The 25,905-nt window shown below is 39.5% G+C and overlaps 1 protein-coding gene across 3 annotated transcripts in view; it reads right to left on the bottom strand.

Moving 5' to 3' along the window:
- Positions 1 to 1,105: 1,105 nt before the first annotated feature.
- LOC106085256 (protein prickle) overlaps positions 1,106 to 25,905 on the bottom strand; it is a 571,237-nt gene continuing 546,437 nt past the window's right edge. For all 3 annotated transcript variants that reach the window (XM_013249412.2, XM_013249410.2, XM_059370557.1), the window contains 4 exons: positions 23,148 to 23,261; positions 13,392 to 13,520; positions 9,845 to 10,048; positions 1,106 to 3,660 (listed from right to left, as the gene is read on the bottom strand). In XM_013249412.2, the coding sequence (XP_013104866.2) occupies positions 1,753 to 3,660; positions 9,845 to 10,048; positions 13,392 to 13,520; positions 23,148 to 23,261 (2,355 nt within the window). In that variant the 3' untranslated portion in view covers positions 1,106 to 1,752. The remainder of the gene's footprint in view (positions 3,661 to 9,844; positions 10,049 to 13,391; positions 13,521 to 23,147; positions 23,262 to 25,905) is intronic.

The following is a 25,905-nucleotide window of genomic DNA, read 5'->3' as shown; positions in this document are numbered from 1 at the left end:
CGTTTGTCTGGAAGGAAACATACCCCAAAAACGCCACCCATTTCCGAAAGTGGGCCGATGGGCACAATAAGGGTATCTATAAAATTTGGCACTGTAAGCATCTAACATAAGGTTACTTAAAAACTTTGTATCGATTTGTTTTTGGTAGCATAGATATATTAAATAAATCGGTTTGGGAAGGACACATTGTCTTAATTTTTTTTTTTTGAAAAAGTAAGAACTGTCAGATGGAATACGACTTTAAGTTCTCATTTCTTTGAGAATCTGTCTGATTTAGCGCAAGTTATTGGGCTTTTTAAAGCGATCTGGATGGTTCAACCGTAGGAAATAGAAGGCATCTTCCTTCTTCCATTCCTGTGGTGTCACAATGGACAAAAACGTCTTAGTGAATCTGATGGCAAACTGCCACTTAAACCTAACCTCAGTACGGGCAAAAATCGGACAAAGCTGACTTCTAAGCATTCTACATCAAGGTTATAAAGGGTGATTTTTTTGAGGTTAGGATTTTCATGCATTAGTATTTGACAGATCACGTGGGATTTCAGACATGGTGTCAAAGAGAAAAATGCTCAGTATGCTTTGACATTTCATCATGAATAGACTTACTAACGAGCAACGCTTGCAAATCATTGAATTTTATTACCAAAATCAGTGTTCGGTTCGAAATGTGTTCATTCACCGTAACGTTGCGTCCAACAGCATCTTTGAAAAAATACGGTCCAATGATTCCACCAGCGTACAAACCACACCAAACAGTGCATTTTTCGGGATGCATGGGCAGTTCTTGAACGGCTTCTGGTTGCTCTTCACTCCAAATGCGGCAATTTTGCTTATTTACGTAGCCATTCAACCAGAAATGAGCCTCATCGCTGAACGGTGAATGAACACATTTCGAACCGAACACTGATTTTGGTAATAAAATTCAATGATTTGCAAGCGTTGCTCGTTAGTAAGTCTATTCATGATGAAATGTCAAAGCATACTGAGCATTTTTCTCTTTGACACCATGTCTGAAATCCCACGTGATCTGTCAAATACTAATGCATGAAAATCCTAACCTCAAAAAAATCACCCTTTATAAGGCAAATTTAAAAAAAAGTGAGTGGAAGAGAATTCAATGGTATATAAGTTTGAGTAGATATTTTCATGAAATGACTGGTATTTTAATGAATATGATATCAGATTTTGAAAATGACCACGAACGTAGCTCATAACAAAAACAAAATTGCAGAGAGTTAAAAAAAGATTTTACTCATAAATTTCTTTGTGTACAAAAATTCCATTAAAGTCGTATGGACAAACGAAATAGTCTCTTGTAATCACTAGAGTAGGCCAAACTTAGTAAAAACCAAATTTGGCCTTAGGCAATGATTAAAATATGCCAATACATATTAGTTTATAGCTTTGCACGCACAGTGACCACTTAATGATGGCCAAGTTGGCCAAATCACCAGTCTGCTTGTCTGATAATTTCTGTTATAAATAATTTGAAAAAGCACAGAGCGAAGAAAGCAACAACAACGCATTTAAAGATAAGCTAAAAAAAGAAACGAATTGACGCCAAAACCAGAGGACCTTAATTAATATGTTGCTGCGTCTAACAGCATAAATTATGGTGGCAGCCGCAACATGAACAATGGCAGTGGCAATAATGATGTTGTTGTGGCTGCCATAGACGAAATTCGAGGCTGCTGCTGCGATTGAGCAGACCAGTTTTAAGTGCTCGCCCATGCGCACGTATGTGCTTGTAAATCACGAAATGAGGCAGTTTTTGTCCTTATCATTGGCATCGGATGGCTTGCGCTTGCGATCGTATGCCAAGGCGTCATTTGGCACATAGCTGACGCGCACACCGCCATAATGACGTCGCTGTGGAAGTTGGTACATCATATAATCTTCCGAACTGGAAGAACTGGACGAGCAGGTCGAACAAACGCTGGACGCATCGTCCGATTCATCATCGCGTTGAGCAGCAGACATGGCTATTTGCGATGAATGATGATGTCGAGTGGGATCTAAAGTTGCTGTCTGCAACAAAGATGGTGGTCCTTGGTACGATGACGACAATGGTTGGGCGGTGGTGTATGTGTCGGCACGAGTTGTTGAGTTGGAACGATGTCCGCTGCCGGAGCGATGAGATTTTCTCCTACGGCGCCTGCGTGAAGAGTGGCCTCCGTGGCTGCCACCATGGCGATGTGTCTCGGTGGCATTGCTGCCGCTGTCATTCGTACGGTTTGTACCCGCACCATTGCCCGAATAGCTGCGAGATCTGGGTAAGGTGTCCGTGGATGCGGGAATACCCTCGAAACGTACACCCTTCGCCTTTTTACTCTCCCCACCACCACCTCCACTCATGGGTGAAGAGGAGGAAGCTCCACTTAGTATGGATACGGGGTGTATGGGAGGGTTTGTTCCTGATTGCCCGGACTGATGGGAGACAATGGAACGTTCACCCGCTGAAGCAGTTGGAGAGCCCATAAGTTCGGGTGGCAGAGCTGTGGAGGCCACCGATAGGTTTGGTGTCGGCAAATCGGGCACTTCCGAAGGTGGAGCAGAGCTCATGCCGTGCGGCTGGCTATGTTGCATTGGCTGCAGAGGCTGAGAATATTCGGGTCCATGCATTGAGCCTCCATATTGCTGACTCATTGTGCCCATGGATGGCTGAGGTAATGGTGGATTCGTTTGTATCGATAACTCGGGCATACTAGAAGTCTTGGTATTCTCAATTTCAGATATCTGATGCAATTGCCTTTGGAGATTATAGCTATTGGCCCCCGTCAGTATGGGTTTGGTGGGCCAAGTCGAATCCAGGTTCAGTGTCATTTCGTTAAAATTATATGGCCCATCGCGTTTGAGCTCCATTGGTTTCGGCATCATATGGGTGAACTCTCCAGGTGACGTCAGCGGTGACATGTTCTGTGATGACGACGAATTGATGCCCCCCGAAAAGTCGGTAAAATCGCCTGCGGTGTGCTCCATGTCTTTCACCACTCCTGCATCGGAATCGGATGTTGGATAACTTTGTTTAGCACCATCCGAAGAGGTCGAGATTGCCACCAACCCTACATTAGACCCCCCTCCACCTCCTACAATATTCACACTGCTGCTGTTGGAAATGCCCGCCGCTATTTGCTGGCTCTGCAGCTGGTACATGGCATTGTTGAAGTTTTGCTGATGCTGCTGCTGTTGCAATGGTGACATTGGCGGCGAACTTGAGGCATGACTTGACGGTATACGCGTCTGAGGTCTTACTCTCTGTGTGGGTGGGGTGGGTGTGGTGTACATACCAGTGCCCGAGCTGTCCGATGGTGTGGGAGGCTCACCTTTGCTGCAGGCTATCGAACAGTAGATGGAACCTCTTCGGGGCAAAAATGCACGTCCCAGCAGTGTACAACGGCATGTGTTGCACGAGAAGCATTCGTCGGTTGCATGCCAATGTTGGCCGTCATGACTCATTTGTCCTTGATCTACACCAATGGCTTCACCGCAAAAATCACAGTACTCGGCAAACATGGCATCGAAGCACAGCAGACAATACGGTTTGCCCTCACGCATAATGTACCTTTGTCCGCCCAATTGTTTGTCGCACTCCTGGCAGGCGAAATGATTCATATGCCAGGCACGTCCTTCTGCTTCGGTGCACTCATCAGCCAGGATAATCTGCAACGAAAGAAAAAGGAGACAATTTTTTATTACTTTGTTACTACTATTTTTAAAAATTCTTCAATAAGTTGCTCTTTTAGGGAGCAGTGCGGGCGGACGACACATGGATGGCAACTATCGATGCCTTTGTAAAAACTGCTGTAAAGCAGTTGCAAAACTTTATCATCACTGCTGGCCATGGAAACACGGTTTCGATTTAAATGGCAAAGAAGATTCAGGAAGAAAGTTTTAAAATTTTCCCAGAAAATTTGACATTAGGGATGTTAAAATATATTATTTTTGATTGAGCCGAACTTTGTGGAATAAACACTTCATAGTCTTGGAAGAAATGTAACACACAGTTTTAGAAAATAATACGTGACAATATGATCTTCGTCCATGCATTCCTATTGACGAGGAACTCGGGCTGTGTGTAAGTCGAGAACTAACGGTCTCAAACTGTTACATTGGGCGTTAAACAGGGATATAAAAAAGCTTAGTATCATAAATACATACTAGACGTTGTTTTGATACTAAACGGGACTAATAAAATATGTGAGGTCAATACAATAAAAGGACGCTTAGTATTAATTTTTATATACACCACCATAGCATGCGGGGTATTCTAATCTAGTCATTCCGTTTTAAATACATGGAACTGTTGATCTGCGATCCCATAAGCTGTATGTATTCTTGATCGACTCGATATTCTGAGTCGACCTAGCCATGTCTGTCCAACCGTCTGTCGAAATCACGTAGTACTGATTCTTCTTATTGATGTAGATCGTTGGGGATTGCATATGGCTATTTTGGTTCAGAGCTCTAACAAACCAGTACTGTTAACTGATTGGGATGAAATTTACACGTTATAGACATAACATGATATAGCTTTAATATAAACTTATCTCCTGATTTTTCGTCTTTAGCCCTGGAAGGCGCAATTTTTGTCCGATTTAGCTAAAAATTTGCACCTAATGTTCTGTTACGACTTCCAACAACTGTGTCAAGCAACCAATAACCTGATATATCTCCCATTTAAACCGATCGCTCGATTATCCATGTTTGGGTCGTAGAAGCCTAAAATTTTGCCTGGTTTGGCAAAATTTGGTATATAGAGTAAAATTGTGTCTTTCAGCTACAATTATTTTTGAGAATGTTCTTCTGCAAGAAGTCACTTTAACACGGCTAGATCGACTCAGAATATCAAGACGACTTTGGGTCGCAGATAGATATTTTAAGATGATACAGCTTGGATAGTTTGTTTGTTTTCCAATTTTGGGATGAAAATTTCATGTAGGTCGGCTGACATAGTAAATAGGACAATTAGGTCCATGTTTAGATAAAGGTCCCATATAAACCGATCTCCCAACTATACTTCTTTAGCCTCTAGGAGGCACAATTCTTATCCGATTTGGCTAAAATCGGCGATGATTTCTGCTTTGCGCTGCGATTTCTACTCCCCTAATATCTATACCAAGTATGGCCCAAATCGGTACATAACCTGATGTAGGTCTCATATAAACCGAACACTTGATTTAACATTTTGAGACATCCAGACATATCCAAAAACATAAAAAACATGTGGATTTTTTTCTACGATTTCCCATAATATCTGTCTATAAAGAAAAAGAAAATGCCAAGAACTTGACAAATGCGATCCATGGTGGATGGTATATAGATTCGGCCTAGCCAAACTTGATACGCCTTTAATTAATGTATTTTATACCTTACTAGCTGGCCCGGTGTACTTCGCTACACCCCTCGTATTCAACTCTCAAATACCTTTCATTACAATCGGATATTGTCTCACCTAATTTTAATTTGGAATTAAAAATATGGGGTACCCTATATTCATCGGGAGGCCAACTCTACCATCTTTGAAAATTTCATAAAAATCGGTTCAGCCATTTTTATACCCACCACCGAGGGATGGGGGTATATTCATTTTGTCATTCCGTTTGCAACACATCGATATATCCATTTCCGACCCTATAAAGTACAATAGATATATTCTTGACCAGCGTAAAAATCTAAGACGATATAACCATGTCCGTCCGTCTGTCGTTGAAATCACGCAAGTGAGTTAAGTTAGGCCCCTCGATATCTTCCCGCAACATGGCACAAATCGGTCCAGATTTGGATATAGCTATCATATAGACCGATCGCTCGATTTAAAGTCTTGGTCCCATAAAAGGCGCATTTATTGTCCGATTTCGCAGAAGTTTGGGACAGTGAGTTGTGTTAGTACCTTCGACATCCTTCTTCAATTTAGCTCAGAGCGGATCCGATTTGGATATAGCTCCCATATAGACCGATCTCTCGATTTAAGGTCTTGGGCCCATAAAAAGCGCATTTATTGTCCGATTTCGCAGAAGTTTGGGACAGTGAGTTGTGTTAGGCTCTTCGATATTTTTGTGCAACTTGGCCCAAATCGATCCAGATTTGAATATAGCTGCCAAATAGACCGATATCTCGATTTAAAGTCTTGGCCCCATAAAAGGCGCATTTATAATCCGATTTCACTAAAATTCGACACAGTGACTTATTGCTTTTCGACATCCGTGTGGTATATGGTTCAGATCGGTTTATTTTTAGATATAGCTGCTAAAAGGATCAATATTTTGTTATTCACAATTGAAGTATGACTTGTATTTTTAGTATTTGGTCCACATCGGAACATATTTCGATATAGATTGCTGGATAGTGGTCGAAAATTTCTACAAAAGTCTACTTGAAGTCTACAATATCTAGTCTTGTTTTGGAGAATATTCAAATTTTATTTTTTTCCAATTTGACCAAGACCTACTTTGAATTTTTCAATTTACGAAGATACGAAAGTATTTCATTGATTAATCTCTATTCGAAAAACTTGCTGAAATACATTAATTTTTTTGGAAAGAGCTCATATTGTCGATGCGGTTCAAATGAAATTTAAATAAAATATGTCGACTTAAACGGGTGCTATGTGTACTTCAAAATAGGTAATTTCTTATTAAAAATTGGAAAACCTCCTAGAGTTCTCAAATTCCAAAGCCCAAATTGTCCCCTAAACCCCGTTCAAATTTTTTTTCCACATAACAATGTTTGTGGGCTCCACAACAAATTTACTACAACACGCCGATTTTGAAATCCTCTTTGTCCAAAAGGGGCACAATTTTTTTTGGAGGGTTTTAAGGACATTTTTGTCTGCAAAACCCAGAAACCCAATTATTGAAATATCTCTTTTCGTTTGTTTTTTCTTTAATTTTTATATAATTTTTTATAGGGTTCACCACCACCGTATAGGGTATCATAAGTTAGTGCGTTTTTTTGTAACATCCAGAAAGATAGACCCATTGATAAGTATACCGATCGACTGAGAATCACTTTCTGATTCGATTAAACTATATCCGTCTGTCCATTTGTCCATGTTAATTTGTGTACAAACTACAGGTTCAAATTTCCATCGGGTCGTCTTCAAATTTGGCACATACGTTTTTTGTGGCGTAGAGACAAAGCCTATTGAAATTAGAGAAGATCACTTCAAATTTGGATATAGCTCCCATATAGTTCTTCTTTATGTCCCAAACAAGTAAAAAGTTTGGCCCGGCCGAACTCAACGGCGGGGCCAAACTTTGGATACCCAACACCTCGGGTATATATATAAACCACCTTTCGTCAAAATCCGATGAAAAATGCATAATTTATGCTCCCATAGCAGCATATGCTATGGGAGCATAATTGTTCAGCTATATCCAAATCTAAACCGACCTAGGCCAAACTGAAGACTACTTATACAACACCCTGTCCCAAATTTCGGCGACTTTTATGGGTCCAAAACCGGTCTATATGTCAGCTATATCCAAATCTGAACCGATCTAGGCCAAATTGAAGAGGGTTATCGAAGGGCTTAACACAACTCCATGTCCCAAATTTAGGCAAAATCGGATAATAAATGCGCTTTTTATGGGTCTACAAGTTTAAATCGAGAGATCGGTTTATATGGCAGCTATATCCAAATCTGAACCGATCTGGGCTAAATTGCAAAAAAAAATGTCGAGGGACCTAACTTAACTCACTGTCCCAAATTTTGTCGACATCGGACAATAAATGCGCCTTTTATGAGCCCAAAACCTTAAATCGAGAGATCGGTCTATATGGCAGATATATCCAAATCTGGACCGATCTGAGCCAAATTGAAAAAAGACGTCAGGGGGTCTAACACAACTCACTGTCCCAATTTTTCGCAAAATCGGTGTCCTAAATTTCGGCAAAATCGGATAATAAAGAATCTTTGGAAAATCTTCAGCTCAATATCTTTATTTTTAAAGACTGTAGCGTGATTTCAACAGTCAGACGGAAGGACATGGTTAGATCGTTTTAGATTTTTAAGCTGATCAATAATATATTTATTGTATAAGGTCGGAAATGGATATTTTGTTACGCTTGTTACTTTTTGGTATATGATTTTCGAAAAAAAAAGAAAAAGCTGTACAAAAGGAAATGTCTACAAAATGCGGCCAGAATTAGAAAAGTCGTTTAAAAATATTTGAGGGTTCCTGGCAGGATTTGAACCCAAGTGTTCAGTGTCATAGATGCAAATTAAATTATGCAAAATAATGGTTGCGAACTTTACCTATTAATGGAATAAACAAGTAAGAGCGTGCTTAGTTCGGCCGGGCCAAATCTTATATACCCTCCACCATGGATCGCATTTGCCGAGTTCTTTGTGCGGTATCTCTTTTAAGGCAAACTAAGAATAATGAATAAGAACTGTTATGCTATTGGGCCTGTCTTAAGTAATAGTCCGATTCGGTCCATAAATTAATTGAATGCTGAACATTTTGGAAGTCATTGTGTAATATTTCAGTCCATTCAGATAAGAATTGCGCCTTGTAGGGGCTCAAGAAGCAAAATCGAGAGATCGGTTTATATGAGAGCTGTATCAAGCTATAGATCGATTCAGATCATATTGGAAACGTATGTTAAAGGTCATAGGTGAAGTCGTTGTATAAAAATCCTCCCAAATTGGATAATAATTGGGCCCTCTAGAGGCTCAAGAAGTCAAAACCCCAGATTGGTTTATATGACAGCTATACCAGTTTATGCACGAATTTGCGCCATACTAAGCAAAGTTGCTGGAAGTCATAACAAAACACTTCATGCAAATTTTCAGCCAAATCGGATAAGAATTGCGCCCTCCAGCTGCTCAAGAAGTCAAGAACCCAGATAGGTTTATATGGCAGCTATACCAGGTTATGAACCGATTTCAATCATACTTAGCGCAGTTGGTAGAAGTGATACCAAAACGTCACGTGCAAAATTACAACCAAATCGGATAAGAATTGCGCCCTCTAAAAGCTGAAGAAGTCAAACGCCCAGATCGGTTTATATGGCAGCTATATCAGGTTATGAACCGATTTGAACCATACTTAGCACAGTTGTTGGAAGTGATTACAAAGCACTACGTGCAAAATTTCAGTCAAATCGGATAAAGAATTGCGCCCTCTAGAGGCTCAAGAAGTCAAGACCCAAGATCGGTTTATATGGCAGCTATATCAAAACATGAACGGATTTGGTCCATTTACCATCCCAACCGCCCTATATTAATAAATAGTGTATGTTCATAATTTCAAGCGCCTAGCTTTACTCCTTCGAACGTTAGCGTGCTTTCGACAGACAGACTGACGGACATGGCTAGATCAACTTAAAATGACATGGCGATCAAAAATATTTATTTCATGGTGTCTTAGACGCATATATCGAGGTGTTAGAAACAGAATGACGAAATTAGTATACCCCATATAACAAAAGTTTATAGCAAATTAACTTTAGCTCGCTTCAAAGTTAAACTAGTTTTCGATGATCATGAACAAATGTTACATTTGGGATTTTATACAATAGCCTCTATATGAAGGGTACCCCATTGTATTACATAGTCAATATTCGATTTGTGAAAATAGTGTGATTTGAAATCGTCTACAGTTTAATGTTCAAATGTGTTTCTGTCTGGCACCAGGTTGTTCACCTGAAACTTTCACAGACACACCTTGCTTTCGAATTCTAATTTAGTTTACATCAAGACGATATTAATAAATCATAAAATTTAGTTGTTGCTTTTTTTCTGCGCTTAATATAAAACTAGACTCACATCCACTTTCAATTATACTACAGATGACAAACTTTTCGCGGACACTTTGGAATTAATGTCAATGAAACTTACCTCATCACAGGCAGAGCAGCGAGGTTTCAAAGTTTCTGCATGATGTCGTCCGCAGTAGAGACGTCCATCCCGATGAAAGTAGATAAGATCGACGAGTAATTCACGGCACACACAACAAATGAAGCAACCCGGATGCCAGGACGCATTTGGACCCAGGCGAGAGGCGAAGACAGCAATGTCACCGGTAGAAATTAAATCATCGCACTGAAATGAGATTTTGAGAGTAGATATTGAATTAGTAAATCATAAAGCACACTCTGTTAGACATAATGGAGTTAAAAGTTATCATTACTTTTGCAACTTTTGGCTAAGTAACAAAAAAAAAAATGTAATGCAAAATTTAAAAAAGAAGGTCGACAAGTCAGAATAACAATGAAAAAAAAGGAGAAAAAGTTCGTTAAAACACACTTGACAATTTTGTGGAAAACTTTTAGCATTTGACCTCCTTCACCGACAACACTTCCAACAAGCATATCATCCGACTGCCTGCTCCTCAGTAACCGTTTTTCTGCACACCGTCTTAGCAATACACCTAACTCGAGTGAAGATAAACTTCGGCGTGGATTGCATTCACAGTTAGCCATTGTTGACTTGTCTACCATGCACTCTCACTACCAGGCACAACAATCTTTCAATTACCCTCCAGTTAGCCCGGGTCAAGTCATGTCTTGAGGTGTTTTTCGTAACTAACAAAGTCAAGTTTAGTTAAGTTTGTTGGCTTCCCTGGCAGGTTGGCTTCTTGTGTCGGATTTTGCCACATTCCTAACGATGTTCTTCTCGTGGATGGCCACTTGAAGTTTGTAGGTGGCCATGTTACAATTCGTTCAAACACATGTCATGGCACACTTGTAACTATTCGCTGACAGTTGTGACTTAAGATGTTCACAACAGGGCTCTTTGGTTGGTAGTTTGGCTGAATACTTTGCCAAATAAGCTAATGGACTGACAAAGGAGGTTAACATTGTTATCTAACACCCATGTCATTAGCTTTAAAATTGTTTGCAATTGCATTGCGTTGCATTTTGCAGACTTCGATGGGGTATTGAAGTGAAGAAGAACATATCCCAAATTCCTACAGAATTGTTAAAAGAAAACAAATAAAACAAAGTTCGGTCGGAACGTATCTTTAATACCCTCCACCATGGATCGCATATATTTCTTTATAGACAAACTGACTGGAAAGGACCCGCTACATTCCGCTTTCCGTCACTCTCTTATTTTATCTGAGCCCTATACTGCCACGGTCAGGAAAAGTCCTGTTTGGGGGTGCTGGTGGTAAAAAAAAAACTGAATTTTGCTTAAATCGCCCCACCCATTTCCGAGATTTGGCGTTTTTGATAATAGGGTAAGGGGAGGGTCCGCCCATTAAAGTTTGGATATTAGATCTACTTCATTCTCTTGGATTTGGTGGTGGATTGGAGCAGCCAAACTATTTGCCTCAAAAGTGGATATCAGATTCATACTCCATTTCCAAAAACCACATTGGAGCTACATATTGCCATAGTCGGTGTATATGTATGTTTAAGAGGAGTTTATGAGGTGAGACGTCCGTGAAATACTTCGCCATGAAACAGATACAGGTTTAAACCCCTTTTCCCACAATCCACAAATATGTTCAGTTTGAGGGTGTATGCGAGGTGGGGCAGCAACCCACGAACTTAGCCCTGAAAAAATATCGGCATCGTGCTCAACTCTTAAATTTCTTTAATTTGAGCCCAAATTGCCATTGGTTTAGGGGAAGTCTATGGTGTGACACGAACCCCAAACATTTGGCCTCAAAATTGGATATCAAATTCGTTTTCTACTATCAAATACCTATTATTTATCGCCATAGTAGGCAAGGGAGGTTTGAAGCAAGTTTAGAGGCTTACTCTAAAGTAATACCAGCATCGTGTCTCCATTGTAATTTGAGGGTAAAAAGTGTACTCTTCTACCAAAGACGTTTAATTGCTGTCCTATTCGATACTGATCGGCCATCATATATTATTCTAATTTCCCTTTTTTGGGGTAGGATAGGGGGATGGGTTTGCCCTCTGGCACGCCCTTTCATTTGAGCACAGTATATTCTCGGTCATCCTACATGACAGTTTGGCGTTGCATTTAATTGGAGGAGAGGGTCGGTCCCCCCGACGCTAAGAACCAAACGACAATTACTATCCTGCGGAACGGTAGAACGTGACCCAGATACTTGAATCGTTATACCAACATTAGATTCGAAATATACTATCACAGACCTTTCTTTAAATTGACATATTATCCCGATCAAACTACACGTCCTATTGAAGGGTATTTATTGGATGGGCCGGTCCCAGACTCTGTCCTAATTGTGCATACCAGATTCGTAGTCAACTCCCAAAGACCTTCCATTCGATACCCATTTGTGACGTTGGACATTAATGCCCGTTTTGGGGGTTTTTGGGGCGGCGGAGGCTCCGTAGACACCTTGGACCAAATTCTTATAACAGATGTGTACCCAGTTTCCAAATATCTTTCGTTGGATTCCCATATTGTCCCAAACGGTAAATATGTTCTGTTGAGGGGTTTTAGGGGATTAGGAGGCCCCACAGACACCAAGGAATACATTTTTATATCAGCATTGAACTCTACCTTTAAATAGCTTTCATTTGATATCCATTTTGTCCCAATCGGTAAATTTGTCCTGCTGGGGTGTTTTGGGGGGTCGGGAGGGCCCTCAGACACCAAAAAATAATTTGTTGTCTACTTTTAAATACCATTCATTTAATACCCATATTGCTCAAAGCGGTTAAAGTGTCCTGTTGGGTGGTGTATTTGAGGGTAGGGGGCTCTCCGACACTTAGATTAACATTTTAAAGTCAAGTTCATACTCTACTCTTAAATACATTTCATTTGATACCCATATTGGCCAAAGAGGTGAAAGCGACCTCTTGGCGTTATTTTGCGGGTGAGGGACCCCTCGCCGAAAATTAAGATTGAAATTTGTACCCCAAATTCGTACTCTTAAATACTTTTCATTTGATACCCATATTGTCAAAATCGGTACACATGTCCGTTCGGTTGGGTTTTGGGATGGAGCGTCCCCAATCGGTTAGAAATTCGTCATTGCCACTTGCCTTATAATTTTAAAAGCTCAACAACTTTTATATGCTTTGCTGTAAGGCCCGAAATCTGTATAAGAATTTATAGCTATCTGCGTAAATATTCTATATATCAATAGCTTAAAATGAAGATATTTATGTCATGGATTACTTTTATTCTCACGTATAATATGGAAAATTATGGATTTTAATATCTGAAGGGTCATGTTGTCGTTTGGGTCATTTTTCTCTGTCTGCATTTGCATGCCATGGAACAACTGTACACATTGCCAACCTACAACTATCTTAACGGGTTCTTGTGCTACTTTGGTTGACTAGGAAATTAACCTTTTTCCACCCACCGTGTAATAAGAAAATTAAAAAAGTAATTTCGTCTTGTAGTGAAGCGGTGGAAAAGTAGGAATGACATACCAAGAGAATGGTGAAGAAAAGCTGAAGTGAAATTAAATCTTAAATCGATAAATACTTACCCCGTCACAGGGACGTGCACTCATCAGCGGCCTGACATTACCACGTCCAAGTGCATCACGTTTACGTTGTGTTGAGAACAGGCGAAGTTCTTTTCGTTCCTCATCCGTCAGCGAGTGACAGTAACGAACCTGAAATGACAATCACCAAAGAAGACAATGAAATAACACAACAAAAACCAGTACAAAAATGATAATGAAAATTTAAGTTAAAACAAAAAGCTTAAGATCCACTTAAGTCGTAATGAATGTGAGTTAATAAACTATAACATCGACTGGACTGAATTGTAATAACCATCAACCATAGAAAGCATTTGTCAATTTGTGCGATATACGAGTACATACATAACAAGTAAGAGCGTGGTTAGTTCGGCCGGGCCGAATCTATTCGCGGTATCTCTTTTTAGGCAAACAAAGAATAATGAATAAAAACTGCTATAGTATTGGAACTATATCAAGTTATAGTCCTATTCGAACTATAAATGAATTTAATGCTGAATATTGTTGAAGTCATTGTGTAATATTTCAGTCCATTCGGATAAGAATTGCGCTTTGTAGGGGCTCAAGAAGTCAAAGCGGGAGATCGGTTAATATGGGAGCTGTATCAAGCTATAGATCGATTCCGACTATATTGGACACGTATGTTGAAGTTCATGGGAGAAGTCGTTGTACAAAATTTCTGCCAAATCGGACGGTCCATGACATGATATAGCTGCCATATAAACCGATCTTGAATCTTGACTGCTTGAGCCACTAGAGGTCGCAAATCTTATCCGATTTGGCTGAAATTTTGTTTTGTTTTGTCTCGCAACAACTGTGCCAAGTACGGTCTCAATCGGTTCATAACCTGATATAACTCCAATGTACTTTTTAGCCTCTAGAGGGCGCAATTCTTCTTCAATTTGGCTAAAATGTTGTACAACGGCTTCAACATACATGTCAAATATGGTCTGAATCGGTCTATAACTGATATTAACTGATCTCCCGCAATTCTTATCCGAACTGACTAAAATTTTACACAATGACTTCTAGTATGGTCTTCAAAATTCAATTCGATTAAGGTTCGAATCAAACTATAATTAGATATAGCTCCAATGGCATAGCAGTTTGTATCCATTATCCTTTGTTTGCCTTAAAAGAGATACCGGGCAAAGAACTCGGGACAAATGCGATCCATGGTGGATGGTATATAGGATTCGGTCTTACTATTTATACCCTCCACCATAGGATGGGGATATACTAATTTTGTCGTTCATTTTGTAACACCTCGTAATATTGGTGTAAGACCCCATAAAGTATATATATTTTTGATCGCCATGACATTTTAAGTTGATCTAGCCCTGTACGTCCGTCCGTCCGTCTTTCAAAAGCACGCTAACTTTCAAAGGAGAAAAGCTAGGCGCTTAACATTTTGCACAAATACTTCTTATAAACGTAGGTAGGTTGGAATTGTAAAAATGTCATATCGGTTCATGTTTTGATATAGATGTCATATAAACCGATTTGGATTTTGATTTCTAGAGCCACTAGAGGGCTCAATTCTCATCGAATTTCGCTGAAATTTTGCACGACGAGGTTTGTTATGACTTCCAACAACTGTGCTAAATAAATATCAAATCGGTCTATAACCTGAAATACCTGACATATAAACCCATCTTGGATTTTGACTTTTTGAGCAACTAGAGGGCTCAATTCTTATCCGATTTGGCAAGAAGTATTTTGGTTTGACCGTCAACAAGGGCGCCAAGTATGGCCCAAATCGGTTCATAACCTAATATAGCTGTCATATAAACCAATTTTGGATCTTGACTTCTTGAACCACTAGGGAGCGCAATTCTTTTATAACGGCATCTCCTATGACCTTCAACGTATGTGTCCAATATGGTCTGAATAGATCTATAGCCTGTTACAGCTCCCATATAAACCGATCTTCCGATTATGCTTCTTGAGCCCCTACATGGCGTAATTCTTATCCGAATGGGTTGAAATATTATACAAGGCCTTCTACTTTGCCCTTCAACATTTAGTACATTTATGGTCCGAACCGGACTATAAATAGATATAGCTCCAATAGCATAACAATTATCATCCATTATAATTTGCTTGCTTAAAAAGAGATACCGTGGATAGAACTCGACAAATGCGATCCATGGTGAAGGGTACATACGATTCGGCCCGGCTGATATTTGTACGCTCTTACTTGTTTTATTTATCAATGGGCTTTAGGGACTCAAGAAGTTGAGTCGAACCAACGTATGAGAAGTCATCGTCTATAATTTCAGCCAAATGGGATAAAAATAACTCCATCTAGGGAATCAAAGGAGCAAATGGGAAGAACGGCTTATATACAGCTATATCTGTGTGACATTTGGCGTGAGTGTTTAAAAGGCGTTAATCGGGAAAAAATAAGGGTTTTAGGGGTTCCAGAAATCAAATCGAGGGATCGGTAAAATGGAGCTCCATTTATATAGACATGAGTATATGCAGTACATATCACATATCAAATTTCAGTCCAGTGCGATAATTCAGACTTCTGGGCCTGAATAAGTCAAATTGAAAAGAAATTTTATATAGGAGCTATGCGTATCCAAATATAAACTGACTTGGCTAATTTTAATCTCCAACGGCCCACACCAATAAGATAAGACTGGGGACAATCGGCTAGCTTTATTCATTCTTACGCTATTGTTACAGAGGCACAAACGGCCCGTCTTTTACGATCGTGGTTATTTGTAAAGCTTACCTTAGGTTGAAAAGAGGGTGCGAATACTAATCCGCCCCATACAACTATGGACATACACCTCAGCCAATGATAGGAAATTCTCCAACGTCTCATCATCTCCCCCCACATGCTATCACTTGTCGCACCGATTTTGCATAAGTGAGCCCGTAGTCCTATGTATCCCGTTATAATACCGAAAGCTATACTGACCTCCTTCTTACTTCGTGTCAGTAATAGCCTCGTCTGCTTACGGTGTGGACCTCCCTATAAAATTTGCGTCGTCATACCGACCGTTTGGCACAGTATTACATGCCCATCCCACTAACTCGGATTGCATTGGGTTAACCCACGGCAGTTCTCTGGCCTTCACTGTCAATTCGTCTGCTCTTTCATTTTCCCTTACTCCGCTAAGGCCTGGCACCTAAACGATGCGGATCGCGCCATTACCAGAGAAGGCGTTAATCTCCTTCTTACACTTCGAGACTGCTTGTGACCATACCGTCCTGGTTGTCTTTGCCCTGATGGCCAGTTTACTGTCCATAAAGATGTTAAAACTCGACGTCCTCGCGTTAACATCACACCACCTCACGCATTTCGTGATTGCCTGGATCTCCGCCTACAGGACCGTATTATGGTCAGGCAGTCCAGGCTCACTCTGTCCTCTAGCTTTGATCCATCTGTATAGCATGATCTTCCAGATGGCCATACCAGAGTTCGGTAAATCCAAGACTGTGACGCTGACAGCAATGGCTCATACCTCGACCTTAAGCTCATAGCCACAGTGGCTGACTAACACTTAAACTGTTTGCCTATGGGTCGGATATGTAGAATAGTTGCCATTGCCTCAGTGGGCGTGGTCCTCATCGCTACGCCAATGCAAAGACAACATGTTCTCTGAACCTGCTGTATTATCCTTACTCTACTCTTTCATCGCAGTCCACCAAACTAATGAGGCGTTAGTAAGTATTGGTCTAATCATGCTCCTGTAGAGCCAGTGGACTATCCTCGTGTTGGCATCGAAGGATTCTTCTATTTTAAGCACAACCTCGTTATGTTTGTATTTGAATCTCCTACCCTTTATCATAGTATAAACAACACATTCCATGGTTTTGAGTAGGAGCATTTAGTGTCGCATAACTTGCCTTGCTGGGCTTGGGTATAAATACCACCCTTGCTTTCGCAATATATGCAAATGCAGATGGGGCGCCAGATAGTCGTCCTCCTACTGTAGTAATGCCGGAAATGTTCCATCAGGTTCGGGTAATTTAAATCGTTGAAAACTCCTTAAGGCTACTTTTGCCATAAATTCTCTAATGATAATCCTTCCATCAACCTTCTTATTCCAAGATTCCGGTGTCACTTCCCACTTTACGCTTCCCAATATTGTCGTCAATCGCTTCTATGCTTGGACAATTTAAATTATGGTGCCCAAATCTTCTTCTGAGTAGTCATCCGAAAGGTGGTGAGAGTTCACACCGCACCCTATTTCATGTCTGTTCATCAGCTGTTGCAGCTTGGTGAGAATTCGTATCGGACCTATTAGTATCTCATTTCCTGTTTGTTTTGCTTTCCTAACCATTCGTTGCAGCTCCGACGTGGGTGATGGTGTCGCAGAGTCGAAGGCAGATAAAGTGATGCCAGGTAAGCTCCACCGTCTCCCTGCCTAATCACTGTTGCATCCGACGTTGACAATTCTGCGGAAATATATAATTTAAATATTTATGCCTAATAAGGCATAGAATAATTGGTAGTTATTAGATGCTAGGTTAGATTAGGTAAGAGGGGCAGTCCGTTACAGACTCACTTAGACAATTTATGGTCCATTGTGATACCACAGTAGCGACAGACCAAGGCTTCTGGTGGGAATCGGACCCACGACCCTTGCACTGGTAATCCAAGTACGCTACCAACTCGGCTACCAGGGCGCCCTATTAGATGCTACCATTGTAAAGATTTGCCATTAGCCAGCTGCACGCTGAGGTGTCGCTCAGCTGCATGCTGTATTGGATTTTCTGCAACTTATCAGCGACTATTTTCATTTTAGTAAGTATTTTCAATCAGACACCCATTCACTGAGTTTCTCTGATTTGCCACCGCATTTAACCATTTTCAACAGAATTCGGCAGATTAGATTATCTTTACCTAAATAAAATAAAAATTTTCTATCTGACTGCTCCACAAGGAAATGTTCAAAGTCTTCAGCACTATATCCCGATAAGAGCTAAACTCCCAAATACATTATTTATCTCAGCAATATTCAATGTGTTGGGAATAAAATATGGCCATTTTAACTCGTCTTCAATGGTATTAATAACAAGCACCAGAAGCTCACTGCAGATGTGCTTGTGGCCAGTAAATGATATGAGGCTTTGGCGTTAGATGTTGTGCCAATAATGCATTTGTTGTTGTTCTGCATGATGTTACTTTGAAGATGAGTTTTGGTTGCGAAATTGGTGGAAGTTAAAGGAGAACCATCTAAACGGTAGCCATCACACCACATGGGCATGTTGCTCGTTTTGGCCACATAGCCTATCTATCACGAGGTTAGATTTAAACATGTCCGAAACCATATGAGTTGTATGCAAATTTTGATCAAGCAACCGTAGGCCAAGAGTAGAGACAGAGTGTGGCAGACAAACAGGAGCATCACTTGTGAAAGCAATACAGCTTGAATTCCAGCAATTGCATCTTTTGGATCCAACACTGTGTGTTCCTCAGAGCATTTGGATTCGTTCGTTCGCAAAGCAAATCCTATGATTTGTTTGGGCGACATCTCTTTGGGTTTTAGTCCTCGCGTCTTTTCTGCAGGTAAAAGTGGAGAGTATGTGCGAAGTCTGTTTCGGAGCTCACAACTGCTGCTATGTTGTGAAATTTTAGACATTTTACACTTACCGAATGGTTTTCTCAATTTCTTTATTTCATTATTATGAGTATCGATATCGCTCTTTCTGCTGCTCTGTGTTACAGTGAAAGGAAAAGTGTACAAATATTTTAAATACTTTTACTCCAATAATCCTAGATAGTAATGAGTCATAAGTTATCACTATATTTCGTTAATCCTTCAGATGTTTTTATTTCTCAAAATATACATGCAATAACGCGATTTTATGGGTCGTTTTTATTAAGAGAGAAATCTAATAGGATACATGTTAGTTCTATTCGCACCTCAAAAGCGATCCACAAAAAACAATAACTTTTCATACCTACCACCATTACATGGGGGTATACTTATCTAGTCATTCCACCTCGAAATATTGATCTATAACTCCATAAAGCATATATATTCTTAATAGTATCGATATTCTGAGTCATGTCCATCTGCCCGTCCGTCGAAATCGATAGTGGTCGAACGCGTAAAACTAGCCGCTTGAAATTTTGCACAGATACTTAATATTGGTGTAGGTTGTTGGGGATTGCAAATTGGCCATATCGATTCGGATATAGCTCCCATAGAAACTGATCTCCCGATTTGACTTCTTGAGCCCCTGGAAGCTGTAACTTATGTTCGATTTGGCTGAAATTTTGCACATAGTGTTCTGTAATGACGTCCAATAACTGTGCCAAGTACGGTCCATCGGCCGAAAACCTCATATAGCACCCATAAAGCACCCGATTTGACTTCTTGAGCCCCTACAAGCCGCAATTTTTGTACGATTTGGCTAAAATTGTGCTCATAGTGTTCTGTTATGACTTTTAACAACTGTGTAGAGTACGGTCCAAATTGTTCAAGAACCTGATACAGCTCCCATATAAACCGATCTCAGAATTTGACTTCTTGAGAAATTTTTCATATAGTGTTGTGTTATGACTGTCAACAACTGTGACAAGTACGCCCCAAATCGGTCTATAACCAGATATAGCTCCCATATTTTAGCAGAATCCATGGTGGTGGGTTCCCAAGATTCGGCCCGGCCGCATTTATCGCGATTTTACTTGTTTACTCTAAACATATCCAGAAGTAGCTACTCTTCCTTTAGAAATGTCATTGTTATTGCTCAATAATTAACTAACTTAAACTTAACCACTCACTGTCCGTGCCGAAATTGAGTGCATAAGTTGTCCAATTTTCCCAGGATTGTGACGAAAGGCGTTTTACATATATACCAGAGGTGGTGGGTATCCAAAGTTCGGCCAGGCCGAACTTAATCCCTTTTTATTTGTTTGTACATTGTACATTGTCTTATTCTATGATTTTAATTATGTGTGCGGATTTTGGATAACATCTATTAAGATTTAGATTTGACTATTTGTTAACCAATCCTCACAAAATATGGCTCTAAGATTTCTCTTATGACTCTTTTGATCACTTGTAGATTTCATAAAAATCTGTTCAGATTTAAATATAGCTCCCATATATATGTATCTCCCAATTTTCGATTGATTTCCTCTATGACTTCCACAATATGTCCCGATTTTGGTCGAAATTGTACATTTCTAATTTATGCTAATTTTAGTTTCGACACTTAGCCTGTCGACTTCCCCCGACTTAAGCCCGTCCATACTTGTTTGCATTTGATATGGTCCTTCGACTTGACTTTTTAGCCCCCGAAAGTCGCAATTGTTATTTGATTTTGCACGTAGTGCTAGTAGTGTTACGACCAAATCGATCTATAACCTAAGTAAGTTGCCATATTAGCCCATATCCCGATGTTACGTCAAAAGCCCCTGGAAAAGAAAAAGTTGCCGACTTTTCAACTTCAAGAACAGTCTGATATGATTGCAGATGAATAACAAATATAAACGTGTTATGTTCCGTCGGGCTGAATCTTAAGAACCCACCACCATAGTTTATACTAAAGATTTACTCAAATGAACTTAGTTGAAGGCCAAATGTGTACCAAACTTCTGCCAAATCAGCACTTGGCACTTGGCACAGTTGTTGCACAGCGTAAAAACATTTCAACCAAATCGAATAATACGAGTAATTGCAGGTTTCAGGAACTTAAGATGTCTAATCGGTTTATATGTTATAAAAAAACACTAGACACTACCCAAATCAAAATAACTTGCTACCCCCAAAATACCTACATCAATGAGAAGTATATGTGCTAAATTTGAAGCGGGTATCTTTATTCGTTCGACTGCTATCGTGCTATCGTGACGGACATGGCTAGACTGACATAGAATGTCAAGATAAACAAGAGTATATATACTTTATATCTCGATGACTTACAATCGAAATGACTAGATTAGTATATACCTATCCTATGCTAGTGCATATACAAAGCGCAAGGAAAAAAGTTTTTAAATCTTAGACAAGCTTGTCCTGATGTTAGTGTAATGCACTGTGCTCGAATCGATTTTTGTGTTACATCAGTTTACGTTTATATTTTGTGCTGTAACGACTCTCGGTAGAACTTTTATACGTTTCCGGAATGAAGTAAAAATCTCTGCTCAATGTTGTTGTTGTAAATGGCAATGGAATTGATAGTGTTGGCATTGTTTCTGCTGCTGCTGTTGGTAGACCCAAAAGCACCATCATGTGTCATTATTGGACATTGAATGCAGAGACTTGCATATCGTTGTGATGTTTATGTTGCCATCTGAGTTCGCTTGAGCTCGACTTGGGCTAGTTTTAACCATTTCGGTTTTGTTCTGGTTTTGCTTGTTAACAACATGGCAATTCCAATCAGTAAAGTTATCTGATATGGGAAATTTTGAATTTATTTTAACGTCTGCCTTTTCGTTTCACTCTAAACTTTAACTTGTTTTGTGACTCGACTAAGCACCCCATACAAAAGTAGGGTTACACAAAATATAAAATGCTCGTTAGTTGTGGGAAAATTCATTAGTTGAAATGTAAGTTGTTGGTCAACAAAAAAAAAAGAACATGGAGGGTTTAAACTTTATGTTATAACGTTGCCAGATTCTGCATTTGTTTCAAAATTCAAGTTAAGTTTATATACTGCTGCTCGCAGTCTAGGTTAAGAGACATACTATATTAAGTTGTATGGAATTCGTATAAATATGAGGAATGTTTGATTTGCCGAGAGCTATTAGTCTAAATCTCATTAATATCACACCAATGTCATTATGGAATACGTTTCGTAGCGCACGTTGCCTGTACCTTTCACAGGGTTTTCTTCTCAAATTAGGATATAGCTGTGTCATGTGAACATATGTATCACTCGATATAACTTAAAAGGCCTTTGTAGCTACAATTTTAATCGGCCTCACGAAGTTTGGAGCGATTGATGTTTTATTTATCTGCACATCTCTGACTTATTTGAAGCAAATTATTTCAGATTTCGATATATCTCCCATTTTACTGTTATCACTACATATTTTATTACCCATCTGAAGACCTCTGCCGAAATTCAAAGTCGGTTTGAGTTTAGATAAAGTTTTTTTGTGTGCGCATCGTACAATTTACTCGTATAGTGTAGGTATAGAATATTTAATAGTCTTCATCGCCTGAATATGCTGCCCTCACTTCTTTGTTCCTTAAAGGTTTGTTCCTCAAAAGTTATAGTTCTTCATTCTCGCTTTCCGTCTTATAGGTATTTCCATTTATTAGCTCGAATTCTTTTGATAGGGTGGCAAAGGGCGTTACCACCTCAAAAACCGTTTTGCACCTCGAAAACCCTTTTGCACTGCAAAACTGGTTTGCGGCTTGCGTATCTAGTTCGAAAATAAAACAGGGCTATAGATCTATACTCCAGTTTCATTAAGATGTGGCAACACGCAAACTTCTGAGAACATAATGGGCACTGTCTGGTTATCATTCGCATTTGCTGCATCAATTTGGCCCTCTTCTATAATAGGTGGGTGTTACGATTACGAATTTAGCAAAGGCAATTCAAGGCTTTAGCTATGACTACTTGTAGCTGGCAGTGTCTACAACAAATTGGAACGAGCTAATCTGCATTTTTATTGTCAAATGATCAACTCGACTTACCGCTCCAAAGTGTTACTTGTGTGTTGTCCATTCGGTTAACAACAATGAGGATATATATCATAACTCTACAATGACTGAATTGATGTGTAAACGGAAAAATACCTTCTTACAATTTGCATTAATTTGCTACTATACTTACTTCGTTATCGTGCGGCGGAAGTTGATGGAGCAACTGGCGCACTCGATATTGTTCTCCAGGACTGTTGACATATGGCACTTTATCATCAGAAATCTGCGAGAAGTACAAACGCACCTGTAACAAAAATAAAAATTTTTGTCATTTATTCAGTGAAAACATTAAATATGTTAAGTTTCACTAGGAGAGTAGGGTAAAATCAGAAAACATAATAAATTTAGGAATACTTTTCATTATTTCTTAAAATAATATTATTTTAGCTGAGTAAATTATTGATGGTTTTTATACCTACCACCGAAGTATGGGGGTATATTCATTTTGTCATTCCATTTGCAACACATGGAAATATTCAATTCCGATACTATAAAGTATATATATTCTTGATCACTGGTAGATTTCATAAAAATTTGTTCAGATTTAGATATTGGAAATTTTGCCCATGAACATTCCACTAAGGAACAGGGGCGAACTTCTCACCCTTCAATGAGTGCAGTCCGATTCAAGTCAAGCTCAATGATAAGAGGCCTCCTTTTTATAGCCGAGTCCGAACGACGTTCCGCAGTGCGACACCTCTTTGGACAGAAGTTTTACATGGCATATTTACCTCATAAATGTTGCCAGCATTAGGAGGGGAAAGCCACCGCTGAAATTTTTTTTTTGATGGTCTCGCCAGGATTCGAACCCAGGCGTTCAGCATCATAGACGGACATGCTAACCTATACGCTGCGCTCCCATACATATATACTCCCACAATATGTCCCGATTTTGGTCGAAATTCTACATTTCTAATTTAAGCAAATTTTAGTTTCGACATACCCTATATGGAGTTGGGTTTCGAAAGGTCGACTTGACTTTTTAACCCCCGATAGCCACAATTGCTATTCAATCTTGTAATAGGTCTAATATATACCGATCTAGCGATTTAACGTCTTAGGCCCACTATTGGCACAATGTGTTGCTTTAGGCTCCTCGTCATTCCTACAAAGTATGGTCAAGATCGGTCTATATTTAGATATAGCTGCCATATAAAGGGATCTCCCGATTTAAGGTCTTTAGCCCATGAAAGGCGCATTTACTGTACGATTTCGCTGAAATTTGGCACAGTGAACTACGTTAGGCTTTTCGATATCCGTACATTATTTGTTTCAGATCGGACTATATTTGGAAATAACAGCCATATATACCGATCTCCTGATTTAAGGTCTTTGACCAATAAAATAAGCAATTACTATCCGATTTCGCTGAAATTTGGCACAGTGACCTATGTTAGGCTTTTCGATATCCGTACACAATATGGTTCACATCGGACTATATTTGGATATAACAGCCATATATACCAATCACCTGATTTAAGGTCTTCGACCCATAAAAAGCGCATTTATTATTCAATTCTGAAATTTGGCACAATGTGTTTCGTTTAGCTCCCAACATTCGTACCGAGTATGGCCAATATTGGAATATAGCTATTGTACATATAAACCAATCTCCCGATTAAAGGTATTGGGCCTATGAAAGGCGCATCTATTGGGTTGCCCAAAAAGTAATTGCGGATTTTTCATATAGTCGGCGTTGACAAATTTTTTCACAGCTTGTGACTCTGTAATTGCATTCTTTCTTCTGTCAGTTATCAGCTGTTACTTTTAGCTTGCTTTAGAAAAAAAGTGTAAAAAAAGTATATTTGATTAAAGTTCATTCTAAGTTTTATTAAAAATGAATTTACTTTATTTTAAAAAATCCGCAATTACTTTTTGGGCAACCCAATATTATCCGATTGCGTTGAAATTTGGCACTGTGGCCTATGTTAGGCTTTCCGAGCAGCCATATGAAGTTTAATCCAAATCATACCCTATTTCGATATAGCTGCAATAGGTAGGTTAGGTTAGGTCTGTCATCAGACTCACTTAGACATTTTCGTCCATGCCTTCTAGTTCCTACCGTTAAACCATCCAGATCGCTTCAAAAAGCCCAACAACAAGCGAATGTTCACACCCGCTTAATCAGACAGGTCATAAAAGGAATGAGAACCTAAAGTGGAATTCCTTCTGACTGCTAATGCAGTACACACACACACAGAAGGTGTTCTATAATCTCTTCTTCTTCGATGTTCTCACAGCTTCTGCAAAAGTCGTTGCAGGCGCTTTCTGTAAATGGAACATTCTCTCTACCCAAGGAGACAGGTTCTACTGTAGGCAACGTGTATCTCCTGCGGAAAAGATCTACTTCTGTCAGGGATTTATACTTAGACCACTTTCGGTAGAGCTTCCTGAAGCATATCTCTAGAGTTTTGGGAAACTTTCCCCTGATTGCAATTGCCAAGTCATCATCATACGCTTTTACACCTTTTTCCTCCAGAGACAATAATATATTATTATTATTATTTATTATTATCAACCCTTTTTATTAGATCCACAAGCCAGCTGCAATGCATTTTTTAGTAAGTAAGTTTTTAATAAACATTCTTACGGTAGAGTTGATGCCTAGAAACTCCAATTACTTCATGATTGGTGTCGGTTTTATATTATTGAAAGTAAATTTAATGTCAAGAAATGCTACAATTGTATATTCCTTGACAGCGAGAGAACCCGCTATATAGCCGACTAGATCGTGAAGGGCTGTTTCGGTAGATTTGTCATTACTATATGCATGCTGCTGCCGCGACAGGCGATCTTCAGGGATCTTTGCCCTAAGATATGTTTCTATCAACCTCTCAAGAGTCGTCAGCAGAAATTATGACAGACTAATAGGACGAAAATCTTTCGCC

Source organism: Stomoxys calcitrans, chromosome 5 (assembly GCF_963082655.1).
Source record: "Stomoxys calcitrans chromosome 5, idStoCalc2.1, whole genome shotgun sequence".
Classification (NCBI taxonomy): Eukaryota; Metazoa; Arthropoda; class Insecta; order Diptera; family Muscidae; genus Stomoxys; species Stomoxys calcitrans.
Note: the sequence above shows the minus strand (reverse complement) of the source record. Positions and strands in the feature narration are given on the sequence as shown.